The sequence below is a fragment of the Sminthopsis crassicaudata genome, chromosome 2, assembly GCF_048593235.1.
Source record: "Sminthopsis crassicaudata isolate SCR6 chromosome 2, ASM4859323v1, whole genome shotgun sequence".
NCBI classification, from domain to species: domain Eukaryota; kingdom Metazoa; phylum Chordata; class Mammalia; order Dasyuromorphia; family Dasyuridae; genus Sminthopsis; species Sminthopsis crassicaudata.
In genome coordinates this window covers 35,256,989-35,282,437 of record NC_133618.1, presented here as the reverse complement: position 1 = coordinate 35,282,437, position 25,449 = coordinate 35,256,989, and the positions used below count along the sequence as shown (strand labels likewise).

Genomic DNA, 25,449 nt, shown 5'->3' with positions numbered 1-25,449 from the left:
AAACAAGGCAATTTATTGATCCATTTGGCAGACAGTATGCCACTGTGAAGGTTATCGTGCTCAAAGATTGCCCGTTTACCTCCTTGTTAAATTCCACATATAATGATTAGTGGTAGCAATGGAATAGGAAACGTTTCCTTTTAGATTCTTATCACAATTTCCCCATTCTATTGGATCCAAGTAGAACAATTTTACTTAGGCACTCTGTCTGTGGACAAGCTCTCCTCCATTCACAGGTCAGATTTTCTCTGGGGAGAATGGATAAGTGTATGGTTTATTTGTTTTGAGTGTGTCTTTTTATATTAAAGTTGCAGTTTTTTATTTTTGAAATTGCATATATATTGCACATGCACATACACACACACACAAATTGGGAGGGGAAATTGCAGAGGGAAAGAGAAAGCAAGTGAGTGCACCCAGGCTAGGATCCTATAGATGTTTCTATAGAGATGTGTCTTTATTAAATATCTCCTGACACAGGTTAAAGAGACCATACTTATTACTGGGCTGAGGAGTATGTTTTGGCCTTACTGGCTTTATCCTTCTCCAATCTGCAAGAATGAAGACTTCTGGTAATATGTTAAAAGGAGGCCTGATCTAAATCAAAGTAATTACTAAAATGTGATTCCAGGGTATGTTTGAGATAGCAGTAAAGATTGTCAGTGACATTTACCTAAATTAACCAGTGAAAGACTTCTGAGCAGAGCAGATAAGATTATCAGAAACAGCCTCATGTAAAGAAATATTGTGGTCATCTTTTACAACATTTTTTTCCTTTATTATATCTTTTTATTTACAAGGTATATGCATAATTGAAAGTATTCACCCTTGCAAAACCTTCTCTTCCAACTTTTCCCCGCTTTCCCCCCACCCCCTCCCCTAGATGGCAGGTAGTCATGTATAACATCTTTTACAACATCTGTTTGTATCTATGTATTTAGAACTGTGCCTGTTTGTGCTTGTGACATTTTATTGTTTGCTTTTGTAATATTGTGAATAAGGAACTCAGAAGGAAAATAAAAACGTTTTTGTCTTGTGATCTAATCAGTTATCTTTTTTAGAGCTTCAAAATAAGCCTTTCTTTACATTCCTGAACTTTGACGAAGCTTTTGGGAAGGCAAGGAAAGACTGATAAGCAAGGGAATCATTTCCCTCAGACCTTAGAAATTAATGACATCATAAACTAATTAGAAAGTGTGGCTAAAATGTAAACTTTCTATTATGAATATCCAAATTGTGGTATTAAATACTTTTATAAATGCTAAAATATCCTGCTATATTTTGGGACAACATTTAGAATTTGTTTTGAGGAAATTGAAACCATAATTGAAAAGTTAGATGGAAAATAATTCAACTTTATGGTTTTATAGTTAAGGTCATTTTGCTGATTAGAGAAAGACTGTGACATTTCAAAGTGAAGAGGAAAAAATAGACTGAAGCTCATATTTTAAATATTCTTTCCTAATTCATGGAAAAGAGAAAAGTTTATGTAAATAAGGCAAATAAGTTTTAATAGAAAAATCTAATTGGATACTTGGAAGTTTAACAAATTATGTATCACAACAAAATTTGCAAAACCTCCAAAACATGGGAGTAACAGATGATACTGTCTTCTCAGAAACCTGTATATAGGTCAAGGAGAAACAGTTAAAACTGAATAGGAACAACTGATTGGTTAAGATTTAGAAAAGTCATTAGAGATTTTAATTTCTTTTGATTTGAATATTATCACTTTTTAAATTAAGGTATTGGAGTTTTTGCTATGTTAAAAAACAAATTTTTAATTGAATATATTTTAAAAGAGTAGACTTTTAATTGCTTAATTTTTAGAAAAAGGGGAGTGGGGAGAAAGACCCTGTAAAATTTTCCTTGTGTTTATCTTCCAAATTTCTAAAAAAGGTCAGGAAAATCTAATTATTAGCCCTAACAAATAATTTGTGTATTGGTTTATTTAGAATGCAGTCTCACCCTTTCTTATTACAAATACTTGTAGAGGGCCAGAACTTGGGAGAATTATACTTGAAACAAGGAACTTACAAGGTGTTAACTCAGTGGAATTGATGAGATGATGATTCTTTAGTATACATACTTAGTACTTAGTATGGTAATATAATGGTTCTCTAGTTCACACATACACAGTGTGCTATAATGATATAATCATACCAAGGTATTTAAGGGCTGATTAGGACTGGAAATGGGACATTCCATCTTTTACCACCTTCCTGGTGGCTCTCCTGCCTCCTGTACTCTTTAATTCCAGAAAGCTAGCCCCAACATTACAAACACTCCTTGATTAAGAGGGAAGGAAATATTTGGGGAAAAAAATTTTTTGAAAGTGTTTATGGTGCCGATCTTTTATATGATTTCTGATTGCAATTATGAAGTTATACTTGGAATACTTTGTAATGAAATTAGATGTTTTACCAACTTATGTCTTAATAGACTCCACTCTTGATTTACTTTTGCTTTAAAAAGACACAAGATGAATTTTAGACTGTATTTGAGAATGGGAAATGGTTTGATTTTTTTTTTAAAGACCTGATAAATTTTTATTTCCTTAGCTAATTTATTCCAACCTATAGGATTGTGTCAATAATTGAATTTAAAATTTTAATTTGAAACTTGTTAGGTGTGGTAAAATCTTGTATAATCTGGTATTATTCCTTGATTTCAGGTATGATTATCTGAAGTCAGTCAAATGCTTCTAGTTCAATGGTGTTGGGACCCTGGGTATCTTAGAATCAGCTGGAGTCAGGATAAGTAGAAGTCTTTATTCTTGGTCTTTTGGGAGTCACAGTCAGGAGATTAGATCTAGCAATCTCTACACCACCTTCCTCTGTCTCCACTGAAAAAAGAATAATCCCTCCTCCTCTTCCTATTCCACCTACTGATCTCTATTCCCAAATTCCCCTTCTTTCTCCACACCCACCTATGGAGCCAGCACAGAATCTTTAAGTAGGGTCATCCTCCAAACATGTGGTAATAGAGAATTGTCCAATTGGTAATTAGCCTTAAGTGTTAGGTTAGCCAAGTGCATCTGCTCAGTTCTAGCCCTCTAATTCTTCCACTTTTTTTGTTTGTTTGTTTTAGCACAGAGGTGGTCACACCATCCCTAACTTCTCAGGGAGATGAGAACCCCAAAAAGGAGGTGATCACACCCTTCCTGACTTCTCAAGAATGGAGATGAAAACACCGAAAAGGAGGTGATCACGCCTCCCCTCCCCCCCAACATCTCAGGAAGGGAGATGAAAAGCACCAAAGGGAAGTGGGGATTGCTAGCAGGTTTCTGGGCTGAAGGATCTTATTACAGACAAGTATGCACAAACCCATCACCATGGGAGGTATTACATAAGCACATAGCAAGAACGCAAGGTTATTAATGATGACTCTCCCCACAGTCAGTGCAGGCTCCATGTGGTGTAACAAACATTAGTTGTACATGTAAGTAGTGATATAACAAACAACATAAATCAACATGGTCTTGTAATAAATTTCCCGAAGTCCTAAAAGGAGGGTATGTAAACATCAGTCACACATACCACTTCTTCAGCAACCAAGAGATAGTCCAAAAGCAATCTATTGTCCATCGCTTCACGGGTCAGGGAATCCAATGATCCCCACAAGTTTTTGAAATCCTGCAACAGTCTTATGATGTCTCAGAGAATCCATTGATTCCTGAGGGTTTTCAAGTCCTACAATTTTTGATGTCCATGAATCAAATGCCATAACTGCCAAGTTCTTTCAGTGGTGGGCAGTCAGCAACGGAACCACCCGATGTTTCTTGGGTCTTCTACTTCGTTTCAAGGGTCTGCTCTGTTTCTCTCCAGTGAACAAGGCAAATACAGCTTTTTGGCACCCATCTGATTCCTTCTCCATCTCTAGAGATACAAGTAAATCCTCTCCCCCAAGCAGTTAACCTATCTGGTCCCTTCCACTCACCTCTTTCCGGGTCTCTCCATATGACCTGGTGATTATCTAAAAACAGTGGGGCTGCTCGCATTGGATACTGCCCTTCTGGTGTGATTAAATCTGTCTGCCAAAGCCAGTGCATCTTTGTCAAAAATTAGAAAATTAATGGTATAGAGAACTAAATTTAGAAGTTCTTTGGGGTTACCTGTGCCTCCCCCTTCTTTTGTTTTTGGAAGAGTGTCTTAATATCTCTGTTTCTTCTCTCTACTATTGCCTGACCTTGAGGATTAAAAGGTATGCCAGTGGTATGTAAAATCTTATATTGTGCACAAAAGTATGCAAAATGTTTAGAAGTATATGCAGGTCCATTGTCTGTTTTTATTGCTTGTGGCACACCCATAATTGCAAATGCTTGGATAAGGAATTCAGTGACCACTTGGGCTGTCTCTTTTGCTGCTGGTATTACAAAAGTGAATCCTGAAAAGGTGTCTACCACGACATGGATAAAAGATAGACGACCAAAAGATTTATAAAGGGTCACATCCATTTGCCAAATTTCATTAGGTGTCAAACCACGAGGATTCTTCCCTGGAGGGAGTGTAGGAGCATGGAAAGGAAGGCAAGCTGTACAAGTTTGTACTATGCTCCTAGCTTCTTCTCTTGTTATTCCAAATTGTAAACATTAAGCTCGGGCAGACTGATGATATTTAGAATGAGATTCTTGGGCTTCTTGAAATAACATAGTTAGAAGGCTATCTGCCTTTGAATTACAATTAAAAATAGGACCTGGAAGTCCACTGTGAGAGTGAACATGCAAGATATAAATCTTACCTGGATGTTTTCTCACTTGCTCTTGAAGTTCCTTAAAGAGCTGATATATATATATACATATATATATATATATTTTTTTTTGGAGGCTACAAATTTTATTTGTGCTGTGGCAATTCTTTGTACCATACCTACTGAATAGTCAGAATCAGATATTATATTTATGTCTCCCAGATAATAAGTAAGAGCTAGAATGATTGCATACAATTCATTCTGCTAAGTGGACTGAAAAGGATTTCTGACTACTCTCTTTATAGTTAAGTCATGAGAGTATACAGCACAAATATGTTTGGATGCATCTGTAAAGATAGGTGGTCCTTTAAGAGGAACTTTAGAAACCTTTTCTTCAAGAATCCATCACCAATTATGTAACAGTCTGGTTATCTTTAATGGAGACCCATGTGTAAAATTTGGAGCCATGACTAATAAAATTTGCCACTCTGGGATGGTTTCACAGTACACATTAACTTGTGCGTTAGTATAAAAGGTCTATATCTTATTAGGTCTTATCCCAGATAATTGTATTGCTTGCTTGCTTAATGGCCTTTAATAAAATTCTAGCCACACGCACTGGGTAAGGAGTAAGGCTTTGTTCTGCTTGTGCTGGGAGGTTCACCCACTCTATCACACTGTATCCTTGATGAAGGACTGCTGTGGGTGCCTCTTGTATAGCAAAAACTGATATTTCCAAGGGTTTTTGAGTGACCTTTCAACCACATTGGATAAAGCCAGTTCAACTTGTCTCAAAGCCTCTTGAGCTTCTTTTGTGAGCTGGTGTGGTGAATTTAAAGCACTGTCTCCCCTTAACATGTCATACAATGGTTGCAATTGACAGGTAGTCAAGCCTAGCATGGGACGCATCCATTGGATTTCTCCTATCAATTTCTGGAAGTCACTTAAGGTGTTTAGCTTCTCCGTTCTTAAGGAGAGTTTTTGTACTATAAGCGCCTTAGGATATACTTCATATCCTAAATATTGAAAAGGAGCATGTCTTTGAATTTTTTCTGGAGCTATGTGCAATTTATAATTCCTTAGTGTTTCTATAGTCTTTTGTAGACATGCTTCTAACATTTGTTCCTCAGGTGCACATCCCAAGAGATCATCCATGTAATGTAATAACATTACTTTTGGAAATGCTTTTCTTACTGCAAAGAGCAGCAGCAACATACATTTGACACATAGTAGGGCTGTTTTTCATTCCCTCTGGCAAAACTGTCCATTCATATCTTTTATAAGGCTTAGCTAAGGTAATGCTGGGCACTGAGAAGGCAAATCTTTTCATATCCTCCTTATCTAGAGGGATAGAATAGAAACAATCCTTAATGTCTATAACCCAAAGAGGCCATTCTCTAGGCAATTGAGTAGGAGATGAAAGTCCAGGTTGAAGAGTTTCCATAGTTTCCATCTATTCATTTACCTTTCTTAAATCAGTCAACATCCTCCATTTTCCTGATTTCTTTTTTTACAACCAATACTGGGAATTCCAAGGACTTAGAGAAGGTTGTAAGGGTCCTTGGTCAAGGTGCTCCTGTACTATGTCTAATAAGGCCTGAATTTTATTGCTATCTAAGGGCCATTGTTCTATCCACACTGGTGTATCAGTTTTCCATTGGATAGGAACAGGTGAAAGTGTTGGCAGGCCTTCAACAGCAGCCGTAACTAAAAAAACAAAGTACTCATTTTTAACCCTAATTGTTGTAAAATGTCTCTTCCCCAGATTGATGGGGATTTTTTCAACTATAAAGGGAGTAAAAACTCATGTTTCACCTTCAAATATCCATCTCTAAGAGGTAGCACTAATTTCAGCTACTATTGATCCTCCTACGCCAGACATGTCTGCCTTAATCTTTGGCCAGTGCCTGGGCCAGTTGGCACCTCTAATGACTGTGCGATCTGCACCTGTGTCTACCAGTTCTTCTAATGGTATGCCATTTATATAGATGAGCATAGGTCGGATCAGCTGTCACAGCTGCTGTCTAGTATATTCCTGGGTTTTTCTGCTTGGAGTCAGAATGTGGGTGACTATCACCAGGTTGTTCATTAGGGCTCTGTATCAATAAACCCGATGCTACTACTTCCCCTGGTTGATAAGTCACACATTGTCTTAGTGACTGGGTTATTATCTGCACATTCCCCAGTTTCCCACATTAGTGTATAAATGAACACTGTTTTGTAAGTACTCTCAGGAGATGAAATGGTCAAGCCTACTGTGCCTGGAGGCAAGGGATCCATAGGCTGGAGAGGAACAGATTTCACCTCTCCAGGGGGTATCTCAATTGTCCCAGCTGCATACAACTCTATCCTCCCTAATTGTGATCCCTTTCTCCCATCAGATGGCTTCCTGGCTGATTGATCATGTCTGGGTATTAGACTTGTAGCCCCAAGTGTTTTTTGCCTGGGTCCTGGAGCTGGGCCCCTCATTCCCTTTCCCTGAATCAGCCTACGCTCTGATGCCCAATGGAATCCTCTGTTGCATTTTGGACATGGGGTATTGGGTCTTGTTTTCCCACTCTGGTTTCTCGTTCTGTCTCTATGCCAACATTGAGCTTTCAGATGCCCTACTTTACCACATTGAAAATTTTGATGAGTCTCTCTGGAAGTCCCTTGCCAAAAGGGACCCTGTCTTCCCATGTTGGGATCTTGGGAAGTTTGCATCATAGCCTGGCTATAAAAGGTATTTATGCCCACTGTGGCACAGTGTTTTATGATCTCTAAAGGAACATCCTTGTGTAGTCCTAGTATAATCCTTCTGCAGACCTCATTAGCATTTTCTTTAGCAAGTTACCTCACCAAAGTGTCTGTTACTCTATTTTCACCATTAGTCCATATGACAGATGTCTACAAACATCCCACAAAATCAGGAAAGTGTTCATTTGATCCTTGGACAATTTTTGTGAAGGTCCCGCCTTTATCATTTTTATTGGGGAGAGAAGTCCATTCTTTGATAGCAGCAGCATCAATTTCCTCATATGCTGTTATGGAGTAATTAATCTGTACTGAAGCTTTTGCATAAGAACCTACACCTGTTAGTAGGTCACAGTATTAACTCCACTTTGACTATTTTGTTGGGCTTGTATCCTATAGAGTTCACTATATTCAGAAAGCCACAAGTTTTGTCCAGATTCTAAGCATACCCTTGAAATAGATTTCCAGTCACTAGGGGTTAAGACTTCATAAGCCAAATTCTGTAATAACATCTTAATATAAGCTGATGTAATCCCATAAAGAGTGCAAGCCTTTTTCAGGTCTTTGAGAATGTCTATATCAAAAGGAGAATCTCTTCTACTTTCTTGACCTGAAGAGTTAAAACTGTTGAATCACAGGAAAAATTTGAACTCTCAGATCTTCCTTCTTCTGCCACTTTAAGAACTGCTTTCTGCATCTAGTTATAGGAGGCAGTGATTGCTGGGGGGGGGGGGGGGGAGGACCTGATGATATCACTGTCCCCCCCACTACTAGATGGGGGCATGTCAATAATCTGCTCCCTAGAAGGGGTAGAAGTTGCCTCAAGAGAGCCAGAATCACCATGCCCTTGAACCTCATTTAGGTGCCATTGCCCTCCGGCAAGGTCTTGAGAATGTTCATTGTCTTTTTTTCCCCCTCACACTTCCTCATCTGGCTGTTCCTAAAACTTTTCCTTTTTCTACAACTTGCAAGATCGTTTAAGGCCAAGTGAATTATGCTGTATGCATAAAATGCTTCTATGGAAATTGAACGAGGGCCTGTATTATAGAATTCTTTTAGTCCCACTAGTTTCCATTTATCTACACTTATTTTTTCTTCCTCTAAGAACCAAGGGGACTTGTGTTTTAATGTAACCAAGAGTCTAGCAATCTGTTCCAGGTTACAATTAAACTTTGCTTTTTGATTAAATTAAGCATGCTTTCTAGTGCCACCGTGGGGTGGGGGTGGAGACTAGAGAGAATCTTTTCCTAACATCTGACCCATTTCAGCTATAAAAGGTTACTAGTTTATCCCTTAACAAAGTAAGTCCCTAGTTTGTCTGTTAAAATATTCACCTAACTTCCTGGTCACTGGAGCACTTCAGTGGAAGTAGGGTGCTTGGCCCACACATTGGATGCCAAATGTTGTGACCTTGGATATCTTAGAATCAGAGTCAGGATAAGCAAGTCTTTATTCTTGGACTTTTAGGGTCTCAGTCAGAAGATTAAATCTAGCAATCTCTACACCACCTCCAATGTCTCCACAGCCAAAGGAATGATCCCTCCTCCTCTGCCTCCTCCACCCATTGATCTCACTTCCCCTTCTTTGTCCACACCCACCTACCCAGCCAACACAGAATCCTTATGTAGGGTCATCCTCCAAACATGAGGTAATAAAGAATTGTCCAATTGGTAATTAGCTTTAAGTGCTCTGTTACCCAAGTGCATCTGCTCAGTTCTAGCCCTCTACACAACGGGAATGTTGGCCAATAGATGTTTGGGTTTGAGGCAATGGTTGGAGGAAGACAGGGGAAAGTAGAGTTTGAGGATAAGATTTTCCACACAACAACTCTTCCCACCTGTTAATTCTGAGACTGGCCCTGTCACATGCTTAGACTGCTCATAAAATTATTTGAAAACAAATGGAACTAAGGATGTTTTATCCAAGCATACATGTGTTGAATCATGTGACCCTGTGACGTGAGTACCAGTATTGATGCTGCTATAATCATATTCCTACTTTTTCCTTTCATATCAAATCTATAACCAGAAAGATTTCTTTTCAAATCAGATTCTCATATTTTTAAAAGATTGTTCAGCATCTTGATGGCAATGTTTACATAGTTGCAGAATTTAAAAAAATAGCAAGGAGGTAATTAAGAATCGAAATTCTCTGAAATATCGATGAACTGTGTATTTTTTATTTAATATTATCACAACTACAAGATTTGAGAAGTTATGGGAGAAGTAAAAATTAGGAAGGTTTAGCAAAGTTTATGAGATTTGTTTTGTAAAAGATTTTAGCAGGACAGTCTAAGAATCTACAAGTGATAGTGAATCAGAGAAGCTACTGTGTTGAAGAGAAGCCCTTTTTGGAACTATTGTGAGAAGGAGACTTTTTCCAGAATGTCCAAGACAAGCTATTTCTACAGAACCAGACAGCTATATGAGACATCTGGGATCCAAGAGGAAATGAGCTAATAAAATGGACATTGAAAAAGAGTTACTATGATGGAATGCTACAGTGGTTTAAGAAATGATGATTAGGTTGGTTTTAGAAAAATATGGAAGGCCTTCATAAAATAAAAAAATGAAACCAATAGAATGGACATAGTAACAATAATGTTACATTCAAACCAATTACCAAGGATCTATAAAAAAAGATGCTCTTTATCTCCAGAGAGAAATGGTAGAAATATGCACAGTATGATTTTAACACACATGTATCTGTGTATGTGTAATGGCTTTCTCTAGTGCAAGATGGGGGAGGAGAGAGGAAAAGAGCTTGGAACTTTAAAAAAACATTTAAAAAAAAGACCAGATTACTGGGATAAGTGAAGATTTACCATTACTTGGGCTTTTCTTATATCATGTTTGCTTAGTTTTCTTAATTGCCTTGAGACACATAAATAAATCTCCCTTTTAAATTCAGCCTATGGCTTTAGATAGTCCTTCTGATATGATTAATCAGTCTTGTTATTCTTTCTCAATTACTAATTAACATGTTTAAGTCTATTTTGCACTTTCACCTGAAAGATCCCCGTTGATGTATTCTACTGTTGATAATGATCATTAAGGATCTCATAGGATTAGCTTATAGAAAAGGTGAACTATAAGATTTCTCCCTCTGATAAGAGGGAAATTGAGAAGAGTGAATTGATCCTACATCATTTTCTTATTTATCCCATTTGCAAATTGCTTTAGTCCTTCAAGTACTGAAGTCATGATTGTCTCTCCAAACTTAATTCAGAATCTGAGGGTCTCATAATAGGTTAAATTTAGGAATATAGCTCTCCAGCTAAGCTATTCTTACCTCAAGGAATTAAATGACCTAGCTACATTTCAAAGATGTATGGTTTTCTTTATGTCTGTACCACTATCTTACACCCGGGGCTTGAAAAATATGCACTCCTGAGAGTGCCAGTTGAGAGAGGATGGAGGTGGAGTTATTACTAGTTCCCATTTCTAACTTTCCAATCAATCCTATTGTTCCCCATGCCTCATGTTATTTTTAATTCCAAGATGTCACCTACCCTGTTCTGTACTTCTCAAAATATATAAAAGAGTGTTAGGATTCTTACAAGTTACTAAGTCAGTGGAATTGATAGAGACAATAGTTATTTAATTTAGCATGGTTCAGTATGATTCATTTAACCCTACAAGGAGATGTTTTCGATCAGAACTTGAAACAAGGTGCTATGTCACTGGAATTGATAGAAACAATGAATCACAAGCCAAAGAAGGCAGTCAGGCAAAAACAAGGAAGACAGAGGAGTGGTGGCAGGCTGTCCTGTGCAGAACACTGAAACCAAGATCCGGAAGGACTCCAGAAAACTAGCCAAGCCCCAAGTGAAGGAGACAATAAAGGAATTGCACTTTAATTCCTAGCTGCATTTGGGGTGATTATATTGAACTGAAACTAAGGCTGCCTCCAGAAGCTCCCCCAAGAAATCTGCTCCCAGAGAACATTGTTTTAGAGAAAAATATTACAAAAGTAATCCTTTTGTTTCTAGTCTTTGGTATAAATGGAGGCAAGCCACTGACCCATGTATTGACGGGCAGCGTGACCTTTTTAATACATATTCTATAGCTTGGGAATTGCCTCAGCTTACCTTTTTGTTAAATTTCACCCGTGAGAGATGTAAGGCTTTCCCACAATCCTTACATTTCTGAGGAATCTCTCCAGTATGAATTCTGTGATGCATATAAAGTAATGTCCTCAGTGTAAAGGCTTTTATACTTTGGAGGTTTCCCTCCAATATGACTTCTTTGATGTACCATAAGCTTTGAGTTGTAGAAGTAAACTATCCTGTACTCCTTACATTCATAAAGAATCTCTCCAGAATTAATTCTCTGATGGACTCTACAACAGGACTTCTTTCTGAGGGACATCCCACATTTACAACATTTTTAAGATTTCTTTGAAGTGTGAATACTGATGCACAGAAATCTGCCTTAAGCCTAAAAGCCACCCCACATTGACTACATTCATAAGGTTTTTCCCCAGTATGAATTCTCTGATGCTTATTAAGAGTTGATTCCTCTTGAAGGCCTTCCCACATTCACTACATACAGTTCTCTTCAGTGTGAATTCTTTGACAAATGAGTGCTAAGATGTAGTGGAAAGTCAGGCCACACACTTCTTCCATTCACGAGGTGTCTCTCCCAGTATGAATTTTCAGATGCGCATTAAGAGTTGACTTCCTAGTGAAGGCCTTCTCACATATACTACATTTGTAAGGTTTCTCTCCAGTATGACTAATATAATGCATAGAAAGCTGTGTCTTAAACCTGAAAGTCTTCCCACATTCCCCACATTTGAAAGGCTTCTCATCCGAGTGAATTCCTTGATGGCGAATAAGTGATGTATTATAGTGGAAAGTCTTCCCACACTCTTTACATTCATAAGGTGTCTCTGCAGTATGAATTTTCTGGTGCACAGTAAGATATGATTTGCTAGTGAAGGCCTTCCCACATATATTGCATTCATAAGGTTTCTCTCCAGTATGAATAATATAATGTATAGAAAGCTGTGCCTTAAGCCTGAAAGCCTTCCCACACACCTCACATTCATAAGGCTTCTCTTCTGTGTGAATTCCTTGATGGCGAATAAGTGTTGAGTTGCAATGAAAAGCCTTCCCACACTCTTTACATTCATGAGGTTTCTCTCCAGTATGAATTCTCTGGTGTACGGTCAGAGTTGACCTGCTAATGAAGGTCTTCCCACAAATACTACATTTATAAGGTCTCTCTCCAGTATGAGTACTGTGATGTGCAGAAAGCTGTGTTTTAAGTCTAAAGGCCATCCCACATTCCCTACATTCATAAGGTTTCTCGCCAGTATGAATTCTCTGATGTTTAATATAATCTGAATTCCGTTTTAAGACCTTGCCACACTCCTTACATTCAAAAAGTATCTTTCCAGTATGAATCCTCTCATGCAGAGTAAGTTGTGTTCTAATCCTGAAGGCCTTCCCACACATACTACAGTCATAAGGTTTCTCTCCAGTATGAATTCTTTGATGTTTGATAAGATCTGAGTTGCGCAGGAAAGCCTTCCCACATTCCTTACACCCATAAGGTTTCTCTCCAGTATGAATTCTCTGATGCATATTAAGTTGTGCCCTACTCCTGAAAGGCTTCCCACATTCACTACATGGATAAGGTTTCTCTCCAGTGTGAGTTCTCACGTGCATGGTAAGAGCTGTGTTAGTATTGAAGGCCTTCCCACAAGTACTACATTTATAAGGTCTCTCTCCAGTATGAGTACTGTGATGCAAAGAAAGCTGTGTTTGAAGTCTGAAGGCCATCCCACATTCCCTACATTCATAAGGTTTTTCCCCAGTATGAATTCTCTGATGTTTAATATAATCTGAATTCCGTTGGAAGACTTTGCCACACTCCTTACATTCAACAAGAATCTCTCCAGTATGAATCCTTTGGTGCAGAGTAAGTTGTGTCTTAATCCTGAAGGCCTTCCCACATTCACTACATGGAAAAGGTTTCTCTCCAGTATGAATTCTTTGATGTTTGATAAGATCTGAGCTGCGCAGGAAAGCCTTCCCACATTCCTTACACACATAAGGTTTCTCTCCAGTATGAATTTTCTGATGCAAATTAAGTTGTGCTCTACTCCTGAAGTGCTTCCCACATTCATTACATGCATAAGGTTTCTCTCCCCTATGAATTCTCTGATGCTCAGTAAAATATGTCTTTGCCTTGAAGGCCTTCCCACATTCACCACATTCATAAGGTTTCACTTCAGAGTGAATTCTCTGGTGTACAATAAGCTGGGACTTGCTCTTGCAAGGTTTTCCACATTCACTACATTCAATAGATTTCTCTTCAGTGTGAATTCTTTGATGTCGAATAAATGCTGACTTTTCATGGAAAGCCTCCCCACACTCCCTACATTCACAAAGTGTCTCTGCAGTATGAATTTTCTGATGCACCTTAAGATATGACTTGCTACTGAAAGCCTTCCCACATATACTACATTCATATGGTTTCTCTCCAGTATGAATTCTTCGATGTTTAATATAATCTGAGTTCCGATAGAAGGTCTTCCCACATTCACTACATTCATGAAGAATCATCCTAGTGTGAATTCTCTGATGCACAGTAAGTTGTGTCTTAATCCCGAAGGCCTTCCCACAGACAATACATTCATAAGGTTTCTCTTCAGGAAATTCTTTCCTCTCTGAAAGGAAGAATAAAGAGCTGATTAACGTTGCCTTTGCCCCTCTTTCCCAAGGGTCCCAAGTTTTAGGACTATTCTCTTCCTGCTTGGGAGGCCAGTCTCACTGGTCTCTCACTAAGAATCCCAGTTTATCTTAGGCGAAGGCATAGTGACTCAAAGTTAACATGTGAATGAGGTGACCTGGGATGAAATATTTGGAAAGATGAATCAGCCCTTACTCTGCTATAAATTCTTGACATTTGGGTGGCATTCAGAAAATGACAGATGAATTTGAGAACTTACAAATATGTCCTTATTATCTGAAGTAAAAACTGAACTTAAGAAAAATAGAGAATCGATGAATTTAGCATAAGGAGGAAAGACATAAACAAACTAAGTAAAATAAAAAAAAAAATCATATTGTACAATCACTGCAATAAACTATAAATCCAACATATCTATATTGTAAGGAATTCAAATTTGTAAAAGTAAGATCCAATTCCAAAAGGGTGAATGATTAGGACACAGTTATTTTTCAGAAAAGAAATAACCTAACAAATTACTCAAACTCTGATAATCAAAGAATTAAAACCAAAAACAACTTAGGTCTCACCAAACAGCAAGTATATTAGCAAAGATACTTTAAAATAACAAATTTTGGAAGTTATGGTTGAAAGATACTTAGGAAGCTACTTTTACCATTTTTCTGTAAAGCATCCAAGCAATTTAAGCTAGAGCTAAAATATCTGTTCATGTGTTTTCACCTAAGGGTTCTTGAAATCTGAAAATGGTTCATCTAACAGTTCTTGAAAGCAAAGAAAGATATCTCCAAAAACATTCACCACAGCTTTCTGTGAAATAGCAAAATGTGGAAAGCCAAAAGATCCAATGACAGGATTATATTGTGCCTTTATGGACATAATTTCAAAGAATCGAAAAAAAGATGTTGGCATAAAATGGAAATCTGAAGGAAGAGTAAATTAGGTTACAATTAAATATTTTAAAAACAAAGAGCAGCAAAGCAATATTATCATAAAAACAACACAGAAGAAAATATTAAAAGGGGAAATAAAGTGATGGAAGTGAGGCAAGGGAATGCTTACTTGATCATCTTCAATGAATAGAAGAGGAGATATGATTCTTGTACTAAGGCAACAACATACTTTGAAAGTGAAGGTACATGTGAGTAAAGGCACACATAAACAATTATATTAAGTTTTTAAATCATAACTCTTTTTCTATATTTTACAAGAGCTTCAATCTAAAATGGCCAATAAGGCAATATTTTGCTAATGACCCATCTCCTTAGGTATTATGTAGTCACCTGGGCAGCTGCTTCTTAGAATATTTGGCTCCGGCATCCAAGATGCATTCTTTCTTTCCAATTGGTAGATCACATCTGGTTTGGAAACTGCAAATCCTGTTCATTGAAAAGCAAAAAGTGCTAGGGATAATCATCTCAGAACTTCATCATGGAACAGATAAATGAACTCTAAAACAACTCTTAGTAGAAAGGTGGGGAAACAAGGGTGCAGAATGTGTTTTATACCACCAAGGGCACTGTCTATGTTAGCTAATTTTGTGTGAGACTTTTTTTTCCAATCAAGAAGGCCTCAATGGACTGGTTGGAGAGTGCATTAGGGTTTATTTTTAAGTACTAGGAGGGGCAGAGAGAAAAATTACAGTTTTTTAAAAAGCACTCTTATAACTTAAAAAGAAAATTCAAAACATGGGGGTGGGAGGAAAGGGGGAGAAAATAGACTGGATAGAATGACTCCAAGGATAGGACTTGGGACCACTGATGATATTCTACATTACAGGAAAATTGGTTACAAAATTATAGGACTATTCAATTTAAAGTAACACAGAGGACAAGATATATGCTAAAGGATAATAAATCAGTTTCCATATTTATGAAACAAAGATCCTTTTCTTGGAAACAGCGCAAGTACCCGTCTCTTGGCTAGAAAAGGATTAGGAGCACTTTATTTTTATACACTAAAGAATAACTTAAAATCTTGAAAATCTGCATAATATGTATGTATATGTATCTATCTACCTATACTTCAAGATTGTAAAGGAGTTGGGGTTCTTACCCAAAAAGACCAAGTTCCTATAGTTCTCCAGCATCACCTCCCTGTACAATTCTTTCTGAGTTGAGTTCAAATTTTCCCACTCCTCCCGGGTGAATTCCACAAACACATCCTGGAATGTCACTGATTTCTGAAATAACAAAAATATTTGTGCTTATCTCTATAAAGCTGTTATGAAGTTCAAATGGAAACTCCTAATAGAGACTTTCATTTATTTATCTGTAAGCCAATACAGTACCTGATGTATCTATAGCTGGCACTTTAAGAATTCCCTCTTTGGGGCAGTTAGTTGGTACAGTGGATAGAACACCAGCCCTGAAGTCAGGAGGACCTGAGTTCAAATCTGGTCTCAGACACTTAACACTTCCTAGCTGTGACCCCGGGCAGGTCACTTAACCCCAAATGCCTCAGCAAAAACAAAAAAAAAATTCCCTCCTTGAAGGTAGAAGCCTTTCTTTGTATCCTCAGCACTTAGCATAGTGTCTTTCACATGGATGCTGAATTAGTGTTTACTGATGTTAACAGATCCAATGACAATTTCAAATGTGCACTTAGGGCCCTTATTGTAACTCTCTGAGCTGAGGCTGTAGTATGCCTAATTCCTTTTCTACTTTCAATGCTTCTGGAACCAAAGAGGAGAATAAGGGACTTTCATCTCCTATCTTAATATTATAGTTTATATAGTTTTACTATATAGATAGAAAAAATATAGATTTACTATAGTTATTTTATTTTTATATACTTATTTTATTATTTATTATTACATTACACATAATATATTACAATAATATTATATTATTAAATAATATACTATATTTATTATATAGATAGTAAAAAAATAATTTTTTTCTTTCAAACAGCTATAATACTCCATCCCTCTCCTCCTTCAAATTCTAGCCTTTTTGTCCTTTCTCCCCTTAATAGTCATATCCCCTGCAAAATTTGATTACTATTTCTGTCCCTTTTTCCTTTCTCCCCCACTGTTAGATCTTTCTTCCTCCAGAGTCATCCCCCCTGCCCAGATATCCAGATGTATGATTTCTCATTGTTGCCCCTTTCTACCCCAGACTTCTAGATTTGTTGCCTCTCTCCCCTCAAACATCTGAGTCTTACTGGGAAGGGAGAGGATGAAAAGGATGAACTCCAGCAAAAGACCTTGTCCCTGGTAGCAACCCAGAATCTAAGTGGGCTCCAGTAAGGAACAAGCTGACTGTAGAATTCTCTTGTACAGCCACAGCTATCCTGTACTGATGCTCACTGTTACCTTATACAATCCTGAGGTGAAGCACAGAGGCCATCTTGTATAAGCAGAATGGTCATGGACAAAAGTTGATTTACTGATGCACACAATTAGCATAGTTAGTTTACCTTATTCTGAAAAGGTCCCATCTTTCCCCTTATTAATTTTGAGTGCATTAGGAATTTTGCCCATGCATTATAATAAAACTTTGCCCCTTGAGCTGGAAAAAAGCATTTATTAAGTATGCCTGGTACTAGTGCAGTACCTCTCTCAGCCTATCCTCCGGCCAAAAATGTCCTGGAGGTGCAGAGGGCATTCCCCACCCTCTCTTCTTCCTATGTGCTCCTCTCAATTTTACACACATAGGCAAGGTCACTATTCTTTAGTAGAAGAGATTGGGCAGAACTACTGATAAAATGCTGAGGTGGGAGACCAGGAAGAAAGCTACAAATGAAGGTACCAGAACATTTTTCTCTTCTAGACTACCTTGAACTTATAAGTAGATGTCATTTTGGTTATCAACATTTGCTACAAACTTTTTTTTTTTTTTTTTTTAAAGCAAAACACTATCACCTTTAGTTTCTGTAAAGGGCTCTAGAACTGAGCAATGCACTTGGATAATGAAGCACTTTAGACTAAATGCCAATTGGACAGTTCCCTATTAACTTGTTTGAAGGTTGACCCTCCCCAGCTGTGCTGTGCTGACTTGACTGGTGGGAAAAAGAGAAGGAAGTGAAGTGTGTGGGAGGAGTAGGAGGAGGGAGAGGAAATTGAGACTCGGATGCTGAGTCAGTCTCTTCTGGCTTTTGAGGAAAGAAGGTGTGTGGGGAGATTGCTAGATTTAATCCTCTGACCTTCACCATAAAAGATCAAGAAAAAAGACATTTAGTGATCCTGACTCCGGTTGATTTCTGGGAAGACAAGAGTTCCAGCAAGTTTCCTATTAGATGAAAAAAAACATTCTTTTTTAATCTTCTCTTCCTGGAAAATAATGTGTGGTCTAAAAGTATTCCTTCACCGTCACTGTACATCAGGACACTTTGAAATGTTTACCCCACACATTTTGATCTATTCTTCAAATTTACAGAAAAATCCAGTTATGGAACATGAGCACTTTTTTCTTCCTGATGTGTCTTGTTTGCTGAGCTATGTGTGAGGAAGATTTAACTGAACAACTTTTACTGAATTGTTTTAACATGAGCTAATGGAAGAAAACCAGAAATTAGGAAATTTCTTTTGTGTCCTGTAGAAAGTCCTGTAAAATGAGGGTGGTTTTCCCTGACCTACTTTACCAAATGATTCTAAGGATCAAAAGAAAAGGTTAGACCCAAGTAATTTGTAAATGTTCTGCAACTTCCAATTCTCTGCCACTGCAAAAAGAGCTTTGGGAGAGATTCAAGATGGCAGAGAAAAGTCAGATACTTGCCTGAACTCTCCCAAATTCCCCTCCAAACAATTTAAAATCATGCCTTCGGGTGGTATTACCCACCTGAAGTTGGGTTGGGATGAAACCAATTTCCAGGTCAAGATAATTTAGGATTGCAGGAAAGCTGTTTCACTCTGCATGCCTATTATAGGCAATGTCGGGGCAAGCCACTCAGAGGCTATTGATCTCCTTAACAAAATAGAAATCAGGGCTCATGGCCCTGGGCAGCAGGCCACCCTTGGCCTCAACATAAGGGACTTGGGACAGTGCCCTCTGTAGCCCAGGAGCAAAGTTCAATTTTAAAAAGTCAAGCCCTAACCACAGAAAGCCACTAAACCACAGGAAAGATTAAAACAGAGAACCCCGAGGACTGACAAAATACCTACATGTAAAGAGAAATATGAATTGGTTTCAAGCCCAAAAAGGATTCCTGGAAGAGCTCAAAAAGGTATCCTTTATCCATCTTTCTCCTTGTAGGCAATTTTTTAAAATGTTACTAATTATAACTTATAAAATAGCCAAACTGCTTGGTTTTCCTCTTCATTTTGTTATAAATAAATACCAGATTCAAATTTTTTTTGTAATCAGATCCCAACAAAATGATTGAAGGATCTCTGAGTCAACTGGAGCGAATCCCTAAAATTTCTTATATTCTGAGTAAAGTCTGAAAGACTTCAAAAATGTGAAATCAAGATGGAGAAAGAGAAAGGAAGGAAAGAAGGGTCTGACATTTAATTATCAAAAATTTTTCTTCTAAACATTTACAGTATTTCAGTGAATGTCTTAACTAATAAAAATTAGAAGAATGAATTACAAGTCCCCAAATTGAAAACAAACAGAAATCCTGAAAAATGGGGAGATTTAAAGTAAAAAATAAAAGCCAATAAATTAATAAAAAAATTCAAGAGCTGGAATGAGAAGGGACAAAGTATCACCAACAAAGCCATTGTTAGAAGCTATTTTGTGCTACAATATGACAATACAACTGACAATCTAAATAAAATTTAAGAATTTTTACAAAAACTATAAATTATCCAGATCAACAAATAAAGAAATAAAATACTTAAATAATTGTATCTCTTTTAAAAAGGCAAATTGAACAGTTCATAAGTGAGCTAGCTGAGGAGATGGATTTTCAAGTGAATTCTGCCAAACTTCTAAAGAACAATTAATTGCAATAATATATGAAAAAAAAAAAAGGGTAAAGGCTCCAATCAAGTTTATTATAACATATAAACATAAATATAATTTTGATAACAAAATAACAGAGAATAAAACTAGAAAAAGAAAGCAACAAGATAATTAAGGTAAACAAGATGACTAAGGCAAAAATTTTAAAGGAAATTTTAATAGGAGATTGCAGTAATATATACCACAAAGACCATCCATTACAACCAGGCTGTATTGATACCAGTAACGCAGCACTGATTTATCACTAGGAAAATTACAAGCATATTTGACTGTCAGTAACAAAAACAAGAAGACATAAATTACAACAAATTAAGAGATTACAAGGGAAATGAACGTGCACGTGGAACTCCTGGACCAAGTACAAAGAAGCTCCCGATCCAGACAGAAGCTTGGATATTTATAGTTCCAGAAATAAGGAAGAATGGGGGAAGGTCTCATGGGAGAAATAGAGGGCAACCCCCACCTAAAAGGTAATCATAGGGGAGGAGCAATGAAGGAAAAAAGGGGGGAGGTAGAGGGAGACACTATTTAAAAGTAGGATGGCAAAAGCCCATTCTTTTTCCTTGGGAGTTTCTAGACTAGGAGCTGGCTGCTCTTCTCCAGGGGTCCCAACTCTGCTTGGTGCCTGTCTTATGGTGGGTTCTTCCTTCAAGTGCACACTGAGAGTCCGGCTAATGGCGCAAAGTAAAATTAGCAGAGCTGGGGGAGAGATGTGTATTCCGCTTGGACTCATTCAGGGCTTAAATACAGGAACTCAAGTTAAATTCGCTTCAGGGCAACAAATGAAACACCCCTAGCTGGTAAAGACACTAGAATACACAAGGATAAAAGAACTTTTTTTCTAAAATGGTAAGTAACGTCTATCAAAAAAAAAAAAAAAAAAAAAAGGGCAGGCATTACCAGTGATGGGGGTAAACTGGAACCCTTCCCCATAAGATCAGGAGGAAGCAGGGGTCGCCATTATCAAGACTTTAATTCCACACTTAGAAATCCTGTCTGCTGAAATAAGACAAGGGCACAAGGAAACAAAACTATCACACTTGGTGATATGGAGATTTAGGAGAATCCTAAAAATTAGAACCAGTCAAAATAATGAAGAACTTTATCAAAGTTTCAGGATAAAACAAATCCTTATGATCATCAGCATTTCTCTATACCAACTAACAAAATCCGGCAGAAAGAAAGAAAAAGGAATTCATTGGGAGCCCTGCAGAGAGGGTTATATCTGGGGGCCTCTGGGCCAAACTCACGCAGGAATCACGTCCCTAACCCTAACCCCCCCTCCCCCAACACTAAACACCGGGAGAAAGGGGAACTGCTCACGGTGAAAAAGCCAACATAACAAAATGACAAAACAGTCCAAACCCAAAACTCGCTGATTCAGGACCGTCCCAATCAAACTCCAAGAATTCTTTATGGAGACAAAAACAAAGGATGGAGAACACCAGCAGAACCAACGACAGAGAAGGAACGCAGCCCAATCAAAGGCAACAGTTAAGGAAGCAGAAACGGAATCGAGGCGCGGAACTCGGGGACCACAGGAAGCCCGGCTTCGGGGGAAAGAACTCACGCTCACAAAAGCTGCCGTGGGCCGCCAAGAACCCCGGGAACCCCGGAGAGTTGGGGTCAGGGGGTGCTCGGCACGTGATCTCTCGGGATCCTGCAGCAGTGGTCACTCACCTGGCCGGGCCTGGCAGTGATTCCGGGGGCCATTGTCTCCTTCCTGGGGGCACAGCAGAGGCCACGAGAGGCGGAGATTCTGGGGAGGAAAAGAGGCCCGTGAGAAACCTCCCTTGACACTGAGGGGACCCTGGGGCGCGGGGGGGAGGGGAGCAGGGCCACTAGGACACTTCTCCGGAGGGGACACTGGCTTCAAGCCGACGCCTTCCTCGGGACAAAGCAGGAGACCAGGCAGAGAGTCCTGCGGGTTCCGCGGCAGCAGCAAAGGCTCCCTGGGGGGAGGGGGTGCCCAGGAGGAGGAAAGAAGCCCACGGGACATCGGGCCCAGGGACCAAACTCACACCAGGCTAGAAGAATTGAGATCAGGAGATAAGGAGCAGTCAGGGAGGGGCCTCGGGGACGCGGCTCAGAGTGAGGTGCCGGCTGCAGACTCCGCCCCTCAGGACCAACCCCTTTGCCCATGCGCGGCCTCCAGCCCTCAGTAGTCTCGGACAGGGTTTCTTTAGCTCCTAGCGGGTGCTTCGCAATAGCTCCCGGTGCTCGGACCCCGCCGCGCCCCCGCAGTCGGCCTCCTACGGGACCTGATCCCACTTCGGATCCCGCTCGCCCCGTCCCAGATCCGTCAGGAGAAAGAAGAGGAAATGATCAACAACAAACATGAGAAAGGTTAAAAAAGAGCCATGGCGGAGGTGACGTAAGGGGAACGCTCATCCTCTTTTAAAAATGCTCTCAGGTGTACAGTGTCTTCTGGGAAACGTAGTCGGGAGGCTTGGGCGTTTTCTGCGCTTGCCTGGAACGTGGTCCGGCCCTGCCTCTTCCTGGTTTGGAGCCCCGCCCCCTCCGCTTCTCACGTTATCTCTAGCGTGGTCTCCCCGGGGACCAACATGCTTTGAAAGTCGCTAATCTTGGGACTCTGGGGGGAGGCATGGGCCCCTCCTAATCGAATCTAAACGCAGCTGCCTGTTTGCTCCAGCACCCAAAAAGCAGTAACCCCCGAGCTCTCCACAGGCTTCCCGAAGGGGATGCGGACGCGAAGGGAAGCAGTGTCTCCGAGCAAGTTAGCCCGCAGTTGTCTGTGGGCGCCCCGGGTCTTGTTCCTTTTCCCGGACGAGGGAGAGGGGGAGCCGGAGGACCCGGACGCGCGTGGGCACAACGCGGGCGGGAGAGGGCCAAAGGGCGCCCGCTGAGCGCGGGAAAGCCAAGGACAGCCCGAGTTTTCTGTTTTTGGAAAACTCTTTGGAGAGGAAGGGAAGGGAAGGGAAGCCGAGGGGCCCAGTCTGGGATCCAGGGCCCGAGGACTTCCGGGCAGGAGAGGAAGAGCAGCTAAGGCATTAAATTGTTCTCTGAGCCCAGGAGCCGGAGAGGCCCGAGCCGGGAGAGGGCGGGGCTTTGGGGCGCCGCTGACTGAAGGAGAGGGAGAGCACCCCCTGAGGTCTTGGGTGCTGGACTGGGCCTTTACAGGAATTGTCTCACTGGGGCTTCCGGGCCCGGGGAAGGGCACTGTTCCTGTCCTGTTCTACCCAAGGGTCACCCAGCCAGTACCACCTCCGGCTGGATTTGAATTTGGGTCTTCCAGAGGCCACACTAGGTCCCTCCTGCCCACATGTTATCTCTCTCTATTGAAAGAACTGACAGACGGGATTGCTGAGGCTTTTCCGTGATATGTGCAAGCTCCAGGGCAGGAGGAGACATCCAGATTTTCTGCAAGGAGAAGAGAACTAGAAAACTAGGTGCAGGGTTCTTGTTGTTCCCTCGGGTCCTGATCTCGTGACCCTGTTTGGGATTTTCTTGTTAAAGATGGTTTGCCATCTCCTTCAGCTCATTTACAGAGGAGGAAGCTGAGGCAAACAGGATCAAGTGGTTTGCCCAAGGTCATACAGCAAGTATCTGAAGCTGTACTTGGACGGGGCCCCTCCTGACTGGGCCTTCTTCTGAGGGCCACCCGGGGAGCTTGTGTCATTTATGACACAATTCTGAGCTGCATTTCTCAGTCTCACTGATGTGTCTGTTTTTCATTGTGTTTTTCTTTCCAAATATATTCTTCTCCCTTTATTCAAAGAATCATTCTTTATGGCAAAACAAATAAAAGAGAGATAAAAACCAATCCCAACTAATCTAATGCACTTATGGACTCAGTGTAAATAATGTCCCACAAACATAAGCCACCACCTGTGCAAAGGGGAAGAGGAAGAATCTGGAGAGAAAGTGGGGGGTATTTTCTTCCTTTACTCTTCTGAAATATTACTCTACAACACACAGAAGAGGCAAGGGTTTATTGCCTATTATATTACCTATTTCTTGAAGAGGAAATAGCTCCACACAACATAAAATGTAGTCAGATTTACAAAATGCATTATATTAACTATTTTATGTCACAATCTCATAATTTTACCATGGTTTTTTATTTTTGATAAAATGAACAAAATTATTAAAATATGTTATCAGTCTTTATAAACACTTCTGACATGCTTTTTTAGTTCATAGACTATCACATAAGTGAAAATTATGAAATACAAGCGTTTACTTATCATTTATATGTTAAATATGTATTTATTTCTTTATTGTTTTTCTAAGTCAGGAAAAGTTTTTTCATAAGAATTCCGAGGTCTTTGCTAAAAGATTTATCCAAAAAAAAAAAAAAAAAAAAGCAAAAACATGTGATTTCTTTGCTGTTAAGTGATTCTTAGAAATGAAGTAATCCCTTTTGCTTCCCTTCATTTGTTTTAAACAATGATTAATGTAAGGTTTTTATTCCACTACAACCTTCTCCTAATGTAATCCTGGCATATTTGATGACTGGGAAAAAAAAGTCACTTTTACTCTAAAAACATAGTCAGTGTAACGTGTCATATGAATGAGAAAAATTTTATTCCAAATTTTTTGTAAGAATGTAAATAATAAGTAAAATTATTATATTTTTACAAATAATAAAAGTTATTTTATAAATGTTTACATAAAAATTTCCATAAAAATTTTACATTAAAAAAATAAGTAAATAATAAGTTCTTTGTATGCTCCAGCTCTATTATCCATAGCCTCAAGGTTGAGCAGGATATACACAATATAGGAGGTCTATTTACACTTCTCCCTATCACATCATCAGCAGTCATCCTAGACAGCCTTGCACTTATAGGCACATGTTAGGATTACAAGGTAATGTACTTGGTTCACAACTTTAAAGGAGTTTATACTTTTAAAAGAGTTCACTCATTTGTCCTTTAAGGAGCTCCCACAAGCCCATTCTCTTGAAGGCTATAAAAGCCCACTCTCAGAGAGTCTGGAGGGAGTCAAGGGTGGAATTTCAAGGAAGCTCGAGGAGATTCAGAGCCAGGATTCAGTGGCTTAACAAGTCTAAAGGAAAAGCCTGCTCATGGACTTCTGGGAGATTTACAACTAGGATTGAATTTGGGAAACCCACAATCCCACACTCTTGGAGGCAGAGTCTGATTCATTCCCATGTCTACCTTTGTGCTGGCTGGAGGCTTTGGATTTAGAGGGAACTAGAGACTGAAGATTCAGGATTTTGAAGGACACAATAGAAGATCTGGACGTTAACTCCTGGCTGCATTTTGGGATTACTGAACTGAAAGGAAGGCTGCCTCCAAAGCTCCCCAAGAAACCTGCCCCCAGAGAACGATTTGACAATTTAGAGAACAGAACATCACATTTTGGCGCTTAATGTAGAACAAGGACTTTTGCTTATTCTGACTCTGGCTGATCCTTCTAACATTTCTGCCTGT

The 25,449-nt window shown here is 39.4% G+C and overlaps 2 protein-coding genes across 2 annotated transcripts in view; both read right to left on the bottom strand.

Annotated features, from left to right (window-relative positions):
* LOC141554132 (uncharacterized) overlaps nucleotides 1–11,634 on the bottom strand; it is a 31,935-nt gene extending 20,301 nt beyond the window's left edge. Inside the window, exon 1 of the mRNA XM_074285712.1 lies at nucleotides 11,513–11,634. Coding sequence (XP_074141813.1) covers nucleotides 11,513–11,605 — 93 coding nt within the window. The 5' untranslated portion in view covers nucleotides 11,606–11,634. The remainder of the gene's footprint in view (nucleotides 1–11,512) is intronic.
* LOC141554130 (uncharacterized) lies at nucleotides 757–24,359 on the bottom strand. Its single transcript, XM_074285711.1, has 5 exons — nucleotides 22,051–24,359; nucleotides 21,710–21,788; nucleotides 16,176–16,302; nucleotides 15,404–15,499; nucleotides 757–14,100 (listed from the first exon to the last, which is right to left on the bottom strand). Exons 2-5 carry the CDS (start codon nucleotides 21,740–21,742, stop codon nucleotides 12,050–12,052), a joined length of 2,307 nt encoding a protein of 768 aa, XP_074141812.1. The 5' UTR covers nucleotides 21,743–21,788; nucleotides 22,051–24,359; the 3' UTR covers nucleotides 757–12,049.
* Between the last annotated feature and the right edge of the window lie 1,090 nt (nucleotides 24,360–25,449).

What these genes read in the sequence shown, in the direction of transcription:
- LOC141554130 (XM_074285711.1), bottom strand. Translation starts at nt 21,742, where the DNA reads ATGGCCCCCGGAATCACTGCCAGGCCCGGCCAG. An exon ending in TCACTGCCAGGCCCGGCCAG is followed by an intron (nt 16,303 to 21,709) that starts GTGAGTGACCAC and finishes TTGTTATTTCAG; the next exon opens with AAATCAGTGACATTCCAGGA. An exon ending in TCTAAGAAGCAGCTGCCCAG is followed by an intron (nt 14,101 to 15,403) that starts GTGACTACATAA and finishes TCTTCCTTTCAG; the next exon opens with AGAGGAAAGAATTTCCTGAA.